Source organism: Podarcis tiliguerta (assembly GCF_965153285.1).
Source record: "Podarcis tiliguerta genome assembly, chromosome: 8".
Taxonomy (NCBI): Eukaryota; Metazoa; Chordata; class Lepidosauria; order Squamata; family Lacertidae; genus Podarcis; species Podarcis tiliguerta.
The window spans coordinates 40,386,335-40,402,076 of NC_139541.1; the positions used below are offsets into that span (position 1 = coordinate 40,386,335).

Below are 15,742 nucleotides of genomic sequence, written 5' to 3' on the forward strand. Positions count from 1 at the left end.
AGGGTGATGGAACAGCCTATTCTAATGCCCCACCTACATGGCTGATGGGAATGACACCAGGCAGAATGCAGACCTTACCCCAAAAATAGTAAGAGAGAATTTTGCACTGGAAAGAACACACTCCTGCCTCTAATGACAACTGCTTAGATTCAAATGTTTGCTGCAACAGTGGACCACCTATGTAACTTACCACAGAATAACCCGAAGCTATGATCACTCTTGGAATCCAGTTGAACCAGCTTTCACCAACCTGGTGGTCTCCAGACATTGTTGGACTACAACTCCCATCAGCGCTGACGGGAGCTTTAGTCCAACGACATCTGGAGACCACCAGGTTGAAGACTCTAGGATAGCAGTCCATATTTCTACCTTACTATGGTCCTGCTGCTGCAGACTATGGCAGTCTTTCTGGAAGTTCCTTCTGAGCAGTGTCCTGCAGGATGGCCCTCAGCAGCACCATATCAAAGATGCCTCCTGGGACCCACTCAACATTGCTGAGGTCCAATGGTGTATTCTGCACTCTTTAACCCGCCACGCTGGCATTCTCAGGAAGGTGCCTTATTCTGAGTCATTCTGCCATCTCGCTCAGCACTGTAGACTACGGCTCCCAAGGTTTTCAGACGCAAGGGGTTTATTTCCTGCCAGACACAAAGATGCTGCTGATTGAACATCAGGCTATGTGATGGCCTGTAACTCGGAGCCAGAGGAGTCTCAGTCCACATTGGATCCTTTGCCTCAGGTGGCATCTGAACCAAGTCTGGGGCCTGATTCTGAAGAGCCCCAGTCTGCACAGGTTCCCCTGCAACAAGCACCAGCTGGGCCGAGTCAGGGGCCTGAGCCTGCCCTGGCTCCAGATGCTGGGATTACCTCATTGCCTTCAGCTGGGCAATCACTTACAGCTGCTCCACTACCAATTGGGTCAGGAGAGGCTGAGGCAACCTCTGGGTCTAGTAACCCACCGACATCTCCAGAGCTGCAGAGGCTGAGGTCTGAGAGAAGGAGAGACCTAAGTACTCACAGGAGGAGTGCTCACCTTCGGGTGAGACAGGGAGGTGAGTCACTGGGGGATCAGGACCCCAACAGAGATAAAAGGCTGCTGGACCCCGCCCCAGGTTGAGGGAGCAACGTTGCTGTTTGCCAGAACCTGCCTGTAATCCTGTGCCTTGCCTGGTTTCCTGCCTCGTGTCCCTCCTTGGCCCTGTCGGACTGACTCCTCGCGGAACCCTTGGATTTGGGACCAGACCTGGACCATGTTACTCGGCTTACCCCCGGGCCTAGCACAGGCTGCCTGCCTGCAAAACATATGCTCTACCACTAAGTTTATGACACTTCCCCTGGGAACACAAGAAGCCACCATATACCGAGTCAGGCCATTGATCCATCTAGCTCAGTATTGCTCACACTGATTGACAGCTCTCTGGGATTTCAGGCAGGAATCTCTCTCCCATACCTGGAGACACCAGGGATTGAACCTGTTACCTTCCTCATGCATGGAGGTTTTAGCCCCAACTCGAAATGTAAAGGCGAACTTTCTACCTACCACTTTAGGTTATTTTTCTATACATATATAATTTGTGTATTATAAATGCACTGCAACAGGATGGGCTTATCTAGTGAAATCTTACTACTTAACATGAATAGAAACAGAAGAAAGCAAAATGAGAAACCCTTTCTCAAAGCCATAAAAGATATCTGACGTAACCACAGGTGCCCCACAGCTATGTAAGCTGTTCACCAATGTAACGACAGCCTGGTAGGCTGACTTTTGAGCAGAGAGAGTGACATGTTCCCTGCCCTTTACCGGTCGCAAGAAGCACCAGGACCTTTCAGGAGCCTCGACTTGTTTCTTGGCATTTGCACCCCGCCTTTTGTGAGCCGTGCCTGGCGTGGACCACCTTTGGGGTTTGCCGGTGGGTCATGCTCCAGCCACAAAGACCATCCCATCCTCCTCTCTCCTTGTCCTTGCATAGCCTTAGGAAGGGCTCTCTCGGGCCTCTTTTGCGAGACAGACACAGACTCCCTACACATCTAGAACTTTTATTCACTCCCTTTTTTCAGGACCTCGCAAGAAAAGCCCGAAAGGATCCCTTAGTGCAAATCAATTAAATGAAATGGGGCGGTGGCCGCGGAAAAGGGCTCCCAGTACTTCTGCCCTGGTGTTTTTACATTAGTCAAAGATTGTCCGTAGTCAAGGTCTTGTTTGAGGGAGGACTGACAGCTGTCTTTGCTCGGGGCTTGCGCGGTCTGCACTGCAGGGAAGCGGGCTGCTCCGAGCCAGGTTGCCGAACCCCCTATCCTCTAGGAAGCGTATCTCCTTTTCAATTTGCAAGGGCTTGTCTCGGGCCCTGCAAAGGGACCCGCAGGCCTTTCTGCAGCGGCGCCCCCTCCCGGGCCTTGGAGGCGCCGCCGCGCCGCGGCTTCTCCAGGCCGCGCGGGGGCAGCAGCGAGCCGGTCCGCGCGGGCCTGTTTAGGCGGCGCTCGTCGCTGGCCAAGGCTTGGCTGGGGGCGCCCCGCCGAGTTGCCATGTAGCGAGCCGAAGAAACGGCGCGTCCGGGCCGGGCAGAGGCGCGGGCAGCCGGGCCGGGCCAGGCCGCATCCCCCCCACCCACCCCCATGGGCGCGCAGGTAAGGGCCGCGGAGCGCAGGGGGCTCTTCCGGGCTTCTCACCCTCGGGAAAGGGGGTCCCTGGGGTCGCGGCGTGGGGGGGGGTGTTAGGCGCTCCCCTCTCTCGCTGCGCCCCTCGCCGCCGCCTCGGATCTCCAGGGAGCCTCGGTTTCCCCGGCTGCCAACCTTTCAGGTCGATTGAGGCGGGGTAGGAAGCGGCTCGGGGTTGCTTGAGGACGCGGCTCCCCACCCCCACCCTCGAAAGTGGGAGAAAAAAGCCCTGCACCTCCTTCCCCTCCCCCTCCCGCGCCTCGAGATTTGGCTCTTCTGCTCCCCACGCAGGACCCTCTTCCCTCCTTCGACCCGGCAAGAGACTCCGCCGCCCGGTGGGACACAGCAGGTCTTGAGCGTGCAGCCTGGCTCACTTGCTGAAGCCCTCTGGCTTTGCTCCTGGTCGTGACTTCCCTCTGGGACCGCCCTTCGCGCCTCCCCCCCCAATAATAATAATATTAACTCAGTTATGGGCCCCTTCTGATCTAGGGATCCGCTCCCAGGGATCTCTGCGTTTGTTTTTGTTGTTTTCACCCGCCCGAGGCCTCTCGCAGCCTCTTCCAAAAAAGCACGGATCTGAAAGAAAAGCCTGTGAAAACCCGTTTCAAAACGTACGCCACACGAAAGAGAAAGGACGTGGAAGGCCATTTAGGGTTGAGAAACCTCATTCTCCCTGCCTTGGAAGTGTGGTTTAATATCCAGATACACTCCCAAGGGGCAGTAGGGGGTTGCCTTTGGGGCTCCTCTCTTGGCTCTGCAGGTCCCCATTTCTGCTCCCCTGATTCTCACAGCCCACCAGCAACGCCAAGACACTCAGTCCCGGGCACTTCCTCAGTTGCCTCTCTGCCTTCTGCATCTGTTCTTTCATGCTGCTTTGGGTGCCTGGAAATACCCTCTGTGCCAGCTTTTGCTGCTGCACCAAGCATACATGTGTGCATGTGGTGAGCACCTTGGACACTAACAGCCTCATGTGATCGGTAGGTGCAGAATGTGGGACAAAGGATGCTTTCTAGCTATGGTAATGGGTTTGCTGGTACACTGGCCTTGCCATCTGATTATCTACAGAAAAGTAGGCTAAGACATGAGCCCACCAGTTGCTTTGGCAGGAAAGGTCATTGCTCAGTGGTTAGAGCATCTGCTTTGCATGCAGAAGACCCCAGGTCCAATCCCTGATGGTATATCTAGGAAGGGCTGCAAAAGGCTCCTTAATCTCAGCCCTTGAATAGCAGCTGCCAGTCAGTGTAGACAGTACTGAGCCAGATGTACCAATGGTCTTACTCCTTTGTATATTCCTATAAGCGTGCAACCAACAGTGCCATACCAGGTGCTTTGCACTACAACTTTCATTAGGCTCAGTGAGCACTGCTGTTGCTGCTGTTGGTGGGCACCAAGTTGATGAAGGCTGGTTTAATGTGTTCTTCAAAGTGTAATGTTATATGTAGCACAAATTGAGGTATTTCATCAGGTTTACTCATTTTTCAAAAAGAAAAAGATTTTAAAGTCAGCCAGATTTTTTTTTTCCTGCTGCTTATATTTTATTTTGTTTATTTTGCTATTTGTAGATTGCCTTTCAGGCTGTTCACATCATATTAAAGGCACAAAATTATACAACCCTGAGGTTGTAAATGTTAAATTCTATACACCTAAAAAACTAAAACAGCAGCACCTAAAAAAACAACACAAACAACCAGCAGAATAAAACTCAGCTGGAAGCAGGAGGTTTTTCTTTTTAAAAAAATGCCTTAGAACAAAGCAAACATCACTTTTCTAAACTGATGTGGACAACCTTAGAGCTCAATTATCAATGTCTTCATGATGAAAAAAAGGCTTCTTGGATTCTATTTGCGTTGTTTCCTGTGGTTAGTAAAGGGAAGGTGCTAATAGCCCAACAAAGTGAAGATGATGTCATTTTAAAGGCTCCTTAGAGCACGAGACAGAAGGGAAGAGCAGCTAATGGAAGGTTCTCATATATGCACTTAAATCTCAGTAGGGAAGTTGGAACAGAATGGTAAAAAGAGATTTGTACAATAACATGCTTGGAAATCTGTATTTCTTTGATAATAGTTATCCTAATAATGATAATAATTTTTGTGTGGTTGTCACCCCACCAACTGATTCCTTGCCATCAAGGGACAATGAGACAAGGCTGATTGATGTCATGCTGGTTTCAGATTCATTTAGCTGGCTTTCTTACTAGCCCTTCTCTGAGGGTCCCTAGATAACCATCAGTGGTCATGTGATGTTATGGACAACTCCATTGTTGGAGGCTCCAATTCCCAAAGAGGAAGGCTAAGCATGGTTACATATAAAAAGTAGTCTCTCAAGCAAGTGTGGTTGTATGCATCAGGGGTGGTCTTGGCCATGTGAACTACTCTTCGTCAACAGTGTTAGAAACTGGGATAGAAAACTTAGGAGCCAAATAGCTCCTGGGTTGTGGGCACTTTTAATTTATTATTTTGATAAGCATGAACAAATATGCAATTCTCATAAGTGACACATTGTTAATATAACATTTTAGCAGAAATTGTTAATATATGTTTAATTTGGGGTTTACAATAAAAATATTGGTACCGTACTTCAGTTTTCAAAATATTCTACCCTTTATTGTTAAACTCCTTAACATATTGTCTATCCTTAACATATACTTCCAGGCTTCAAAGCACATGCATTTCTGTAATCCTTGAGTATCAGCCAGGCACAAAAAATGGCACCCAGACTTTTTGAGGTGCTTGCAAATGGGGAATCTTTAGGTGCAAAATGCGCCTGGTGCCCTGCTAATTTTAGACCCTGTTCCTCAACCTGGTGGCCTCTGGGTGTTTTGGATTACAACTACCATCAGTCCCTGCCAGCACAGCACAAAGGATTGTATTCAACTAAGTCCTACTCAGAGTACACCCATTATAATTGGTGGTCATGTCCATTAACTTTGAGGGGCCTACTGTGAGTAAGAGTGGTAGCAAATATGACCACAAATGTCTGAAGGGCACCAGGTTGGGGAAGTTTGATATAGACTCCAAGTGGCCAAAGTTTGCCTAGCTGTGCTGTCCACTGGAGTTCTTGGGGATTCCTGGAAGGAACTGGCAGTGACATCATTGTGCAGGAAGGGATGACACCTGACTGATGCACAGGAGCTGCCCGGCTGGATGCCTGCATGACTCTGCACAGTTATTGTGTAGCCATCAAAGGCTGCAGAACTGGCTTTACTACCATCTGGGGGACAAACAAGCCTGAGAAGGTGCCTATGAAGGCAGGAGCCATATGGGAGACACCATCCTGAGTGGCTTCTGGCTGGTCTGGGCCCTTATGAGGAGCAGACAAGCCAACTTGTCTGCACCAGGAGTGGGGTCTGCCTAGTCCTAACGTGTGACACCTCTAGCCCCTCACCTTGGCTTCTGTGTGTGGCTTTGGCAGGTCGGACTGCTATGGAATATGACGAGAAGCTGGCTCGTTTCCGGCAGGGCCACCTCAACCCGTTCAACAAGGCCCCGCTGCAAAGCCAGCATGACCAGAAGACTGGGGAGACTGGAGAGGAGTTTCAGCAGAAAGGTGAGTAAGGCAGCTGAGTTCTCCCCTTGGGTAGGGTTCATAAGGGCATAATATTGAAGCTTGACGTTAGACCCACTTAAGTAGAGGGGGCATCTGTGTATGTGCAGAGCGTCTTTTGGGCCCGTGCCATCTGCTCAGGCTTACAGATGCTGTCCAAAGTCTCTGGCCTTGTCTGCTCCTGCTTCCTACAATCCTTTGAAATGCAGGTACCGAGAATTGTACCTAAAGCCCTTTGGCATGTAAATATCTGGTACTTTTCATATATATAGTTCAAGTGAAGCCCTGTATAACCTCAGAATCAACACCACAGTCACCAAGACTCCTTTTGGTCTCGTGGGCATGAAGGAAGATGGGAGACTGTGGCGTTTCAAATTCAATGAGTAGGAGGGGACATGGTTCACCCTCCAGATAACTTCTATGAAAGCTACTTCCTTCCCTTGGTGGAGAAATGAGGTGACCCCTTTCTGACATGGACCTCCTAGCCACAGAAAAAGAGGAGCTGGAGGAAAGGCAGGGGGCAAGAACAGATTTGGACCTAGGCAGGTAGTTCTGATCCCTACATAAGAAGAACCTGCTGAGTCAGGCCAGTGGCTCATCTAGTCCAGCATCCTGTTCTCACGAGGCCAACCAGATGCAAGCAGGATCTGTGTACAAGAGCAACACACCCACACCCACACACCAGTGGTTTTCAGCAACTGGTATTCAGAAGCATTGCTGCCTCTGTCTGTGGAGGCAGAGCATAGTCACCATGGCTAGAGACATGGCTGTGCGTAGCAGCTCCTCATACATTCTTTCAAGAAACTGGACACAGAGTTTCCCTTACACAGCTTTGGGTGGCTTCTTATTGTGAGGAAGGAGACCCAGGCAAGCCGGTGTTTGTGTGTGAGAGGGAGGGAGGGAATGTTGCAATTCTCTTCCCTCCTGACACTTTTGCTTCTCTTTGCTCCTTGTAGGCTTGAGGCTGGGCTTGTCCCCCCAGGAGGAGGCTGAGTTCCAGTGTTCAGAGCGCACCATGGACTTGGGTCTGGCAGAGGATCACTTCTCGCGCCCAGTGGTGAGGAGGAAGGAGGGATGCTTCTGCATTCTGGCCTTGGGCTTGCTGCCCCCCCCCCCAATTGTACCTAAAGACTTTTACATATCTGTAGAAAAGCAGCACTTAAAATCCTTGACGCCAATCCAAAATCCCCACCCTTAACACCAAACATTAAGCAGCCAGCCCACCATTCCCGGCCTTGCAAAGCAGGCCACCTCTCTGGCTCCACCAGATCATTGGGGCCACAAGGATATGGCCTGCCTAGACCGCTTTGCTATGGGGGCGGGCAGTCAAGGTTGTCCCTCTGCCTCTAAACTGACAGTCCCTTGGTGATCTGCTCTTCCTTTGCAGGGCTTGTTCCTGGCCTCTGATGTCGAGCAGCTGCGGCAGGCAATTGAAGAGTGCAAGCAGAGGATTTTGGAGCTCCCTGATAACTCGGAGAAGCAAAAGGATGCCGTAGTGCGGCTCATCCATCTGCGGCTCAAACTCCAGGAGCTGAAGGTGCACAGACAGGCTTGTAGAGGGGCATGTCCTCACCATAGGATGGGCTTGAGGGATAGAGCTCTGGCGTCTTCTTTCTGCCAGAGGAGTGACAAATCCAAGACTTCTTTCTTGCTTTAGTTCAAGGTGCAAAATTTGTAGTGGGTGGCAAAATTGCAGGTGCATCGTATGATCATGAGAGCCAGCGTGCTGGACTGGATGCAAGATTGCTGTAGACCTTAGATGCACCAGCTGAATCTCTGCTCAGCCATGTTGCTCAAAAGCCTCAGTATGAGATGAGACAATCCCCCACCCTGCATCTCTGGGCTTCTAGATCAGAGGGCATAGCCCCCAGCAAGGCTGAGCCGCAGCAAATCTCAACTTAGCCACTACACCATGCTGGCTTTCTGTTTAAGATCTAGCTGTTTTAAAGATATCTTTATTGCTATCTACAGGGTGAGCCCAGGGGTGGAACACCTATGGGGGTAATCCAGCTGTTATTGTTGGATTCCAACTCTGATCAGCCCTATCATCTGATATGGCCAAAGCGCAAGGGTGGTGGGAGCTGGAGTTCAGCAATGCTTAAATGGCCACTGGCTCCCCACCCCACAATTGCTTTAAATAATTCTCCTTTTTTGTAGTTGTTTTGCAGCCCTTTGGGCAGTGGGGAAGGGCACAGCATGGCTTGGACTTCCAGAAGTGGGGAGAGAGGGGGGATAAAATCACAAGGCCCTTGTTGGGGGCCATGATTGAACATCCCTATGTGGCCTGCCTTTCCCTATTGCAGGATCCCAGTGAGGATGAACCCAACATCCGGGTGATTCTGGAGCATCGCTTCTACAAGGAGAAGAGCAAGAGCGTGAAGCAGACCTGTGACAAGTGCAGCACCATCATCTGGGGACTCCTCCAGACCTGGTATACATGCACAGGTGAGAAGCCACACACCCACATCCCCTCCCCTGGGGACCAGGAGTAGGAGGAGCTCCAATCGGAGATCAATTGCTGTTCCTCCTTCCAGAGCAGCGGTGGGGAACCTCTGGCCTAGTGGCAGGGGGCAGGGTCCTATGAGGCCATTTCCCCCAAGCCACACCCAGATATAGGGCAGGGGAGGACACGGCTGAAAAGGATCAAGTGTGTAACCTGTGGCCCTCCCAGATATTGCTAAACTACAGCTCCCATCATGCCTGATCATTGGCCATGCTGACCAGGGCTGATAGTCCAGCAATACCTGGAAGGCTACCTGCTTTGAGGCTCTGTTGCCAGAAGAAAGTTGTCTGCATGAATTGGATAGAAATTCAAACACAGATGCTTGAAATAAAGTCTTACTCTGGATGCAGCATGGCCTGGATTCTGCAGTGCAATGAAAAAATACCTACAACGAGTGTTCTGGCCTCATCCTTTTAGGAGGGCACAAATATTACTCTCCCTGCTCATTCCTGTTGGCCTCCTCATTGTTCTGCCGATCAGGAAGCAAAAGCACTGTGAGTTCTTCCTAGGCTAAGTGGGGAAGATCCTGTAGGGCCTAAATCTTATTCTACCTGCCATGGGTATTGTCTCTTTTTATGCAGTACTGTCTTTTTATGTCCTGTGGAACTCCCTGGCACACAACTTAAGAGTTTTCAAGCCCTCTATGAATTAGCTTGAGGTTCTGTTGTGAGGTATCCCTGGAGAGACCTTTAGAGAGGAGATACGGGGGGAGGAGTGCTGCTGTTGGGGCCCTGTGGCTTCCTCATGCTTTCCTCTTTTTCCTCCCCAGGTTGTTCCTATCGCTGCCATAGCAAGTGCCTGAACCTCATCACCAAGCCATGTGTCCGCTCCAAGGTCAGCCACCAGGCTGAGTATGAGCTCAGCATCTGCCCAGAGACAGGGCTGGACAGCCAGGACTACCGCTGTGCTGAGTGCCGGGTGCCCATCTCGCTCAGTAAGTGTCGGGGTGGGACTGGCAGGGGAAGGGGGAACCCCTGGATCACCAGGCTTAATTTGGCCCAGCTATGCCCACCTGTCGGACACTTGATGTCAGGTGTGGGGCAGGTAAAGATGTGGCTGGGCCAGAGGGGTTTTGTGGGCCAAACAGCTGGCCAGCAGCACCTGCAAAGCCCTCTGCATGGTATTTTGGAGCTGCCCACAAGCAGCTGATTGTTGGGCTTTGCATAACTCCATGTGCATTACTGTGCAAACTCCAATGATCAGCTGCTTGGCCATGCAGGCAAAAAGGGCCACCTGACATCATTGTTATGCTGGATGGTTGATGGGTGAGTGGCCTTGCCCACCCTTTCAAACTTTGCCATGAGAGAGCAGGGTATATAAAGGGTCTGGTTTGCTGGCCAGATCCAGTGCCCCAGCTCTGACCAAACCTTCTGGAGCCTGTAGGGTGCCTTCTCTGCCCCTTCCATATGCCCACATGGACCGAGTCATGGTCATGAGTCATGGTCAGATACCTGCCACCCCACTTCTGGAACCTCTCCAGGTACTAGCTGTGAGGACTTAAACCAGCCTTGGACTAAAACCCCCATGAGACTCAGCCAGCTTTGCCATCTGATGCTGAGACAGAGGGTAGTTGTTGTCAAACAGTAAATGGTGGTCAATCTGACCCACGTTTTCCCATAATTATTTTGTAAGTTGGTGAATTCTCCAGTTGAGATTTGTTATGCATTTTAGTGGCAACTGCTTGTTGCCCTCCCTGGCCTTCTCGCCTAGAAAACTTTTACAGTGAACTGTAAGTCCGTGGTACGACCTGTGCACATTCATGCAGGATTGTTTTTGTTTTTAAATGAATGGTGCAATCTTATCCTTTTGCTGGTTCATGCAGGCATGGCTGAGTCGTTTTGCTCAGAGCTCTGCAGCTTGGACAAGGACTCCAAAGGGGCAGGATTTAGTGGGCTGGAAGTGCAGCTCAGGAACAGAGTGAATCCTTTGCATGTCAGGAGTCCCAGCTGTGAGCCAAGGCACCTCTAGTCAAGGGATCCCAGCAGCAGAAAGCTTGGAAAGCCCTGTAGCTGTGAGCTGCATTGCTGCCAGTCAGGGTAGACAGGACTGCTTTTAGTGGCTCTAAACCTTGCTGGCCATCTGTTGCCAGAGTTCTGCCCAGCCTCTTGGGAGTTTTGAAGATAGTGCTGCTTACCTCGACTGACGTGCCTTTTCCCTCTGTCCCGCTGCAGGGGGAGTTCCAAGCGAGGCCCGGCAGTGTGACTACACTGGCCTCTATTACTGTAGCAACTGCCACTGGAACGACCAAGCTGTCATCCCTGCCAGGGTCATCCACAACTGGGACTTTGAACCCCGCAAGGTCTGTGCTCAAGTTTCCCAATACCAAAGGCCTTCTGTTGTCAGAAGTTGTAGCGAGTGGCATTAGAAGAGGACAGAGCAGGGATGGGGAACCCCATTGCTGTTGCCACTGTTGTCCATCCTTAATTGGTGACTGTGATTTCCAGGTATCTCGGTGCAGCATGCGCTACCTTGCCCTGATGGTGTCACGGCCGGTACTCAAACTGCGTGAGATTAACCCTCTTCTGTTCAACTATGTTGAGGAGCTGGTGGAGATCCGGGTGAGCATAGGAGGAGTCTGAGAGGGTACACTTGGCCTGAAACCTCTTCTTGATGTGTGCATGGGGAAGTATTTGGGGTTCGAATGAGATGTGTCCTGTACTGATATTCTAGCACCCAAAAGAGAGGTTCACATTGCTGGGGAAAGACTGCCTGGCCAAGTGTTTCAAGGGAGTCTTTCTCTCCCTCTCCCTTTGCAGAAGCTGCGCCAGGACATTCTCCTTATGAAACCGTACTTCATCACCTGCAAGGAAGCTATGGAGGCTCGGCTCTTGCTCCAGGTCAGGAGGAGCGATGGACCAGCCAGCTGCAGTTTTCTCTTATGTCCATTTTAAGCCCAGTATAGGGGATCACTTACAAAACGTTGGGCGTTTATGTGCTTAGCCTCCCTTACACATAAAACCAGGTGGCTTGAGGATTTCATTTGTTTATAAGCATATTTCTAAATGGCCTGCTCTTTCAAAAAATGTTTATCAGTGGTATATGATAAATCTCAAAAAAATGGTAAAGCCTTAAAATACAGAACAAATGACCAAAACTGAACCACGTTAACTCTAAACATGCTTGGGGAGGCTGGGATGTTTTCAGCAGGCATTCAGGGGACAACCATTAAACAGAGGAGCCTTTGAGTTCTTTACTCATACCCCACTTGCAGTTCCATGCTTTGTCTTGCCCTCTGCCCCAAATTCATCCGGTTGTGGCGGACAATAAGCAATCGTGCTCTCCCTTCAGCTGCAGGATCGGCAACACTTTGTGGAGAACGACGACATGTACTCACTGCAAGACCTGATTGACATCAATGCTGGGCGCCTCAGCTGCTCCCTTACTGAGACCCACACGCTCTTTGCCAAACACATCAAACTGGATTGTGAGGTGAGGGTTCAGCAATTGGCATTCAGAAGTACTGGTATTGCTTTATACTGTGCATTATTAAACTCTGAAATTTACTGCTACAGGATAATGGCAATGGCCACCAATTGAAGTAGTGATAAAAGGGAATCGGGCAAATTCATGGACAAAGCTAGCAGTGGCCAGTAGCAGGATGGTCAGGTGCAAAAAGGGTCATCCCTCAGCAGTTTTAGCGTTATGTAGGACAACATACATCTCCTAAAATGCCCAGTGAAGGAGCCCTGTCCTCTTTCACTTCAAGCCACATCTAGCTACTAGTCAGGGTGGCTCTATGCTATCTCCAGGATCAGAGGAACCATGCCTCTGAAGGCATGTTGCTGAGGAACAAGAGTTGGAGAGTGCTGTGTTGTGCTCCTGACCTGTCTGGGCTTCCTTGAGCCATCTGATTGGCTTCTAGTAAAAGGGGTGCTAGACTAGTTACACTTCTGGTCTGATCCAGCAAAGCTGTTCTTATGTTACTGTGATTCTTAGCAACTGACAGGCCCGTTTTCCACCTCCGTGAATTTGTCTAAACCCTCTTTAAAGCCCTCTAAACTGATAGCCATCATCACCCATCTTGTGGTAGTGGAGTTCCTTACAGCATATGCTGTATGATGGTGGACCATATTTTGTCTGCCCTGAATCAATTTCATCACATGATCCCAAGTTCTAATATTCTGAGACATTGTACTGACCTTTGGCATTACACTAATACATTACTGACAGGTAGTCTATAAGAGGAAGGAAAACTTGTTTCTTTCATGTATAATCTTATACTTTTATTTATTTAAGAATATTTATAATTTGCTTAATCTTAAACACAAATCTTTACCCCCACCATGTCTTCTTCATTCAATGCAGCACTTTATAGTACATGGCATTTCCCCAGAGTATGTTGCTGTTGGGGAAAATGCAGTTCCCCCTCTGCAAGATTAGCACACCCATGTGGTTGTATTAGTGTTGTAGGCACCCAGTAGCAAGCAGGAAACCTCTATGGTGTCATTATGAGCCCAGCAACTCCACCCAACCTCTGTTCACTGGCAGTGGAAGTAGAAGCTGAAACTGACTCACTGGCCTTCCTTTCTCATTCTTACAGCGGTGCCAAGCAAAGGGTTTTGTGTGTGAGCTCTGCAAAGAGGGGGATGTGCTCTTTCCCTTTGACAGCCACACCTCCATGTGCATGGACTGCTCAGCTGTCTTCCACAGGTGAGCCCCAGAGCTATGATCTGGCTTGCGCCAGTGCTAAATGTGTGGGTTCAAGTCAGGCAGTGAGAGGTAGCTCCTGCCTCTCATCCAGATGAACTGACAAGCCTTTGTGTCTCCTTTTGCAGGGACTGTTATTATGACAACTCCACAACGTGTCCCAAGTGTGCTCGGCTAAATCTGAGAAAGCAGTCGCTGCTCAGAGACCCCAGTGTGGAGCTGCAGGCTTAGAGGTGCCTTTCCTTGGCTGGAGGGAGATGTCACAAAGGAACATGGCAAGCCCAGGATGCTGGGTTTCACCTGTACTTGCCTGGGAGGAGATCAGCCCAGATTGGCAAGGAGGAGAACCTTCACAGGAGTGCTGCTGGGAATTGCTTCTCTAAAGGTTCCGGGAAATGATGCTGCAGGACAAGTGTCCTAGACTCTCTCTCACTAGAAGAGCCTTTGAGACTGCTCAGCACATCAGACGTTGCAGACTCTCCCTACCTGAAATCATGAGACTGGGTTCAAGAGAGCACTGTCCTCACAGGACACAGGGTTTTGGGTGTGAGGAGGACAAGCTTTTGGGCCAGGGTTTATTCATGGCAGATCCTGCTAGGCTGAAAAACATTGGAGAAAGGGCCGACTGACTGTGATGCGAAACATTTGCTAGCAGCTTTCCTCTGCTGTTGCTTATTAACGCCACCGCTCTATGGTGGCACATGACATTGAGAGTGCCCCTGTGGCTTCCGTTTTGACAGTGATACATCAGCATGGAAGATGATCCGAGGCAGGTGGGCTTAGGGATGATATGATATCTAGAATTCATTCCCTCTAACTTAGATGCATAAAGTATCTGTGCTGGAGATCGGGTATGTGGGAGAGAAGAGAAGATGCCCTTTTCTTCTTCACCATCCCCATGGCTTTTGGTGATGGCAACACAAGGACTGGATGGATGATGAACTTGGAACAGGCCCCAACAGCCAGTGAGAAGAGACTGGAGTGGGGAACTTCAACCACAGTAATTTATCACGAGCACTAAAATCACTTTAAATAAAGCCGTGTGAAACTCTGGCTGCATTACTATGATTTTAAGTTCTGCCTGCACAGACCTTGTCTTCTGCAAATATGTTACCTTTCTTTTCCTCTCCTGGAAGGCTTCAATGTTGCATCCTCTGGAGATATTCAAGACAGTTTGTGGCCAAACATAACGTGAGGGCAGATAGCTAGTGCTATTACTTATTAAGATAAATTAACTTGAGATCACATGTCCAAGTAACAGAGACCATGTTGTAAAATGTGATGCATATGTGGTAGTTATCTGCTTTTCATTCTTGGGGTGCCCTTAGCCCCTTTGTCTCTATCTGAACTAAGGAGCTTCAGGTGCAAGGAAGTTGCAAATACAACGGGTTCATCTTTGGTATGTGTGCAGCTCAGTAACTTGCAATTGAACCTGTAAATTGTGTTAACTGTAACATGATTTTATTCAGTGGTCTGAAAGCTCCAAGTGATCTGTTATAGTTGTTTCATAAATGTAAGTCCATAGCTGGTAAGTAGGCATGTGCAAGTTCAGATGGATTGTAGAGGGATGTGGGAAGAGGAAACATGGGTTTCAACTTCTATCAGCTGGTTGAACAGAGAGTTATTTTAACATCACAAAGCTGCTATTATCCTAGGCTCAGCCAAGCAGGTACCACAATAGTCCTGCTCCCTTTGGCTTGATACCACAACACAGTGTTACCAAAAAAGCTTTCCTTGCCCTACAACAACCTATTGGGCATACTAGGGCAGAAGGGACGAGGTACATATGAGATTTAGCAGGCAGGTAAGAACCAAAGAATCCTGCTCTCAACTGACAAAATGGCTATCTAGACTATCATATAGTTTCTCACAGTAACTAACTCCATGCTTCTTGAAAGCCCACAAGCAGGAAATAAGCACAAGAGCACTCTCCCTACTTGTGCTCCCCAGCAACTGGTGTTCAGAGGCTGAGCACTTCCAGTATTGGGCTAGCCCCCAGGCATAATGGTTGGTAGCCACTGGTAGCCTTATTCTCCATCAATTTGTCTAATCTGCTTTCAAAGCCATCTTGGTTGGTGGCCATTGCTACCATCTTGTGCTAGCAGATTCTATAGTATTAAAGTACACTGAATTGTGAACAGTGAGAGCTTTTGTAACACGAGGCAGAAGATCTTAATTCTATATATCTCTGAGAAAGTCCTATGTACTGGATTCCTAGTTCATAGCATTCTTGACACAACCTCCCTCATATTCTGGGGGTTGTACCATCTCTGGCTGACAATGTGAGGGTAAAATGTGGGTGCTGCTGTATCTCCAGTTGATACAGAAAAAGAAGATGGAAAGACATACTGGACTGAGAAGCCAAGCAGAGGGATTCCTGAGCAAGGGCTGATG

General features: G+C 49.4%; 1 protein-coding gene across 3 annotated transcripts; it reads left to right on the forward strand.

Moving 5' to 3' along the window:
- The first annotated feature begins 2,408 nt into the window (after nucleotides 1-2,408).
- DEF8 (differentially expressed in FDCP 8 homolog) lies at nucleotides 2,409-14,399 on the forward strand. Of its 3 annotated transcripts, none has more exons than XM_083452342.1 (12): nucleotides 2,409-2,625; nucleotides 6,067-6,201; nucleotides 7,155-7,255; nucleotides 7,586-7,735; nucleotides 8,502-8,643; nucleotides 9,471-9,635; nucleotides 10,873-11,000; nucleotides 11,146-11,259; nucleotides 11,458-11,538; nucleotides 11,990-12,130; nucleotides 13,242-13,351; nucleotides 13,477-14,399. In XM_083452342.1, the coding sequence occupies exons 2-12, from the start codon at nucleotides 6,078-6,080 to the stop codon at nucleotides 13,577-13,579; spliced, it is 1,359 nt and encodes a 452-aa protein (XP_083308468.1). In that variant the 5' UTR covers nucleotides 2,409-2,625; nucleotides 6,067-6,077; the 3' UTR covers nucleotides 13,580-14,399. The 3 variants fall into 3 exon arrangements, with proteins under 3 accessions (XP_083308468.1, XP_083308469.1, XP_083308470.1); XM_083452344.1 differs by lacking the exon at nucleotides 2,409-2,625 and adding an exon at nucleotides 2,952-3,004; XM_083452343.1 differs by lacking the exon at nucleotides 11,146-11,259 and having other exon boundaries at nucleotides 2,480-2,625.
- Nucleotides 14,400-15,742: the final 1,343 nt, after the last annotated feature.

Excerpts from the sequence above, each read along its gene's own strand:
- DEF8 (XM_083452342.1), top strand. The coding sequence starts at position 6,078 with ATGGAATATGACGAGAAGCTGGCTCGTTTCCGGCAGGGCCACCTCAAC. Across the intron at positions 6,202-7,154 it reads AGAGGAGTTTCAGCAGAAAG|GCTTGAGGCTGGGCTTGTCC; the intron begins GTGAGTAAGGCA and ends TGCTCCTTGTAG. Across the intron at positions 12,131-13,241 it reads ACATCAAACTGGATTGTGAG|CGGTGCCAAGCAAAGGGTTT; the intron begins GTGAGGGTTCAG and ends TCATTCTTACAG.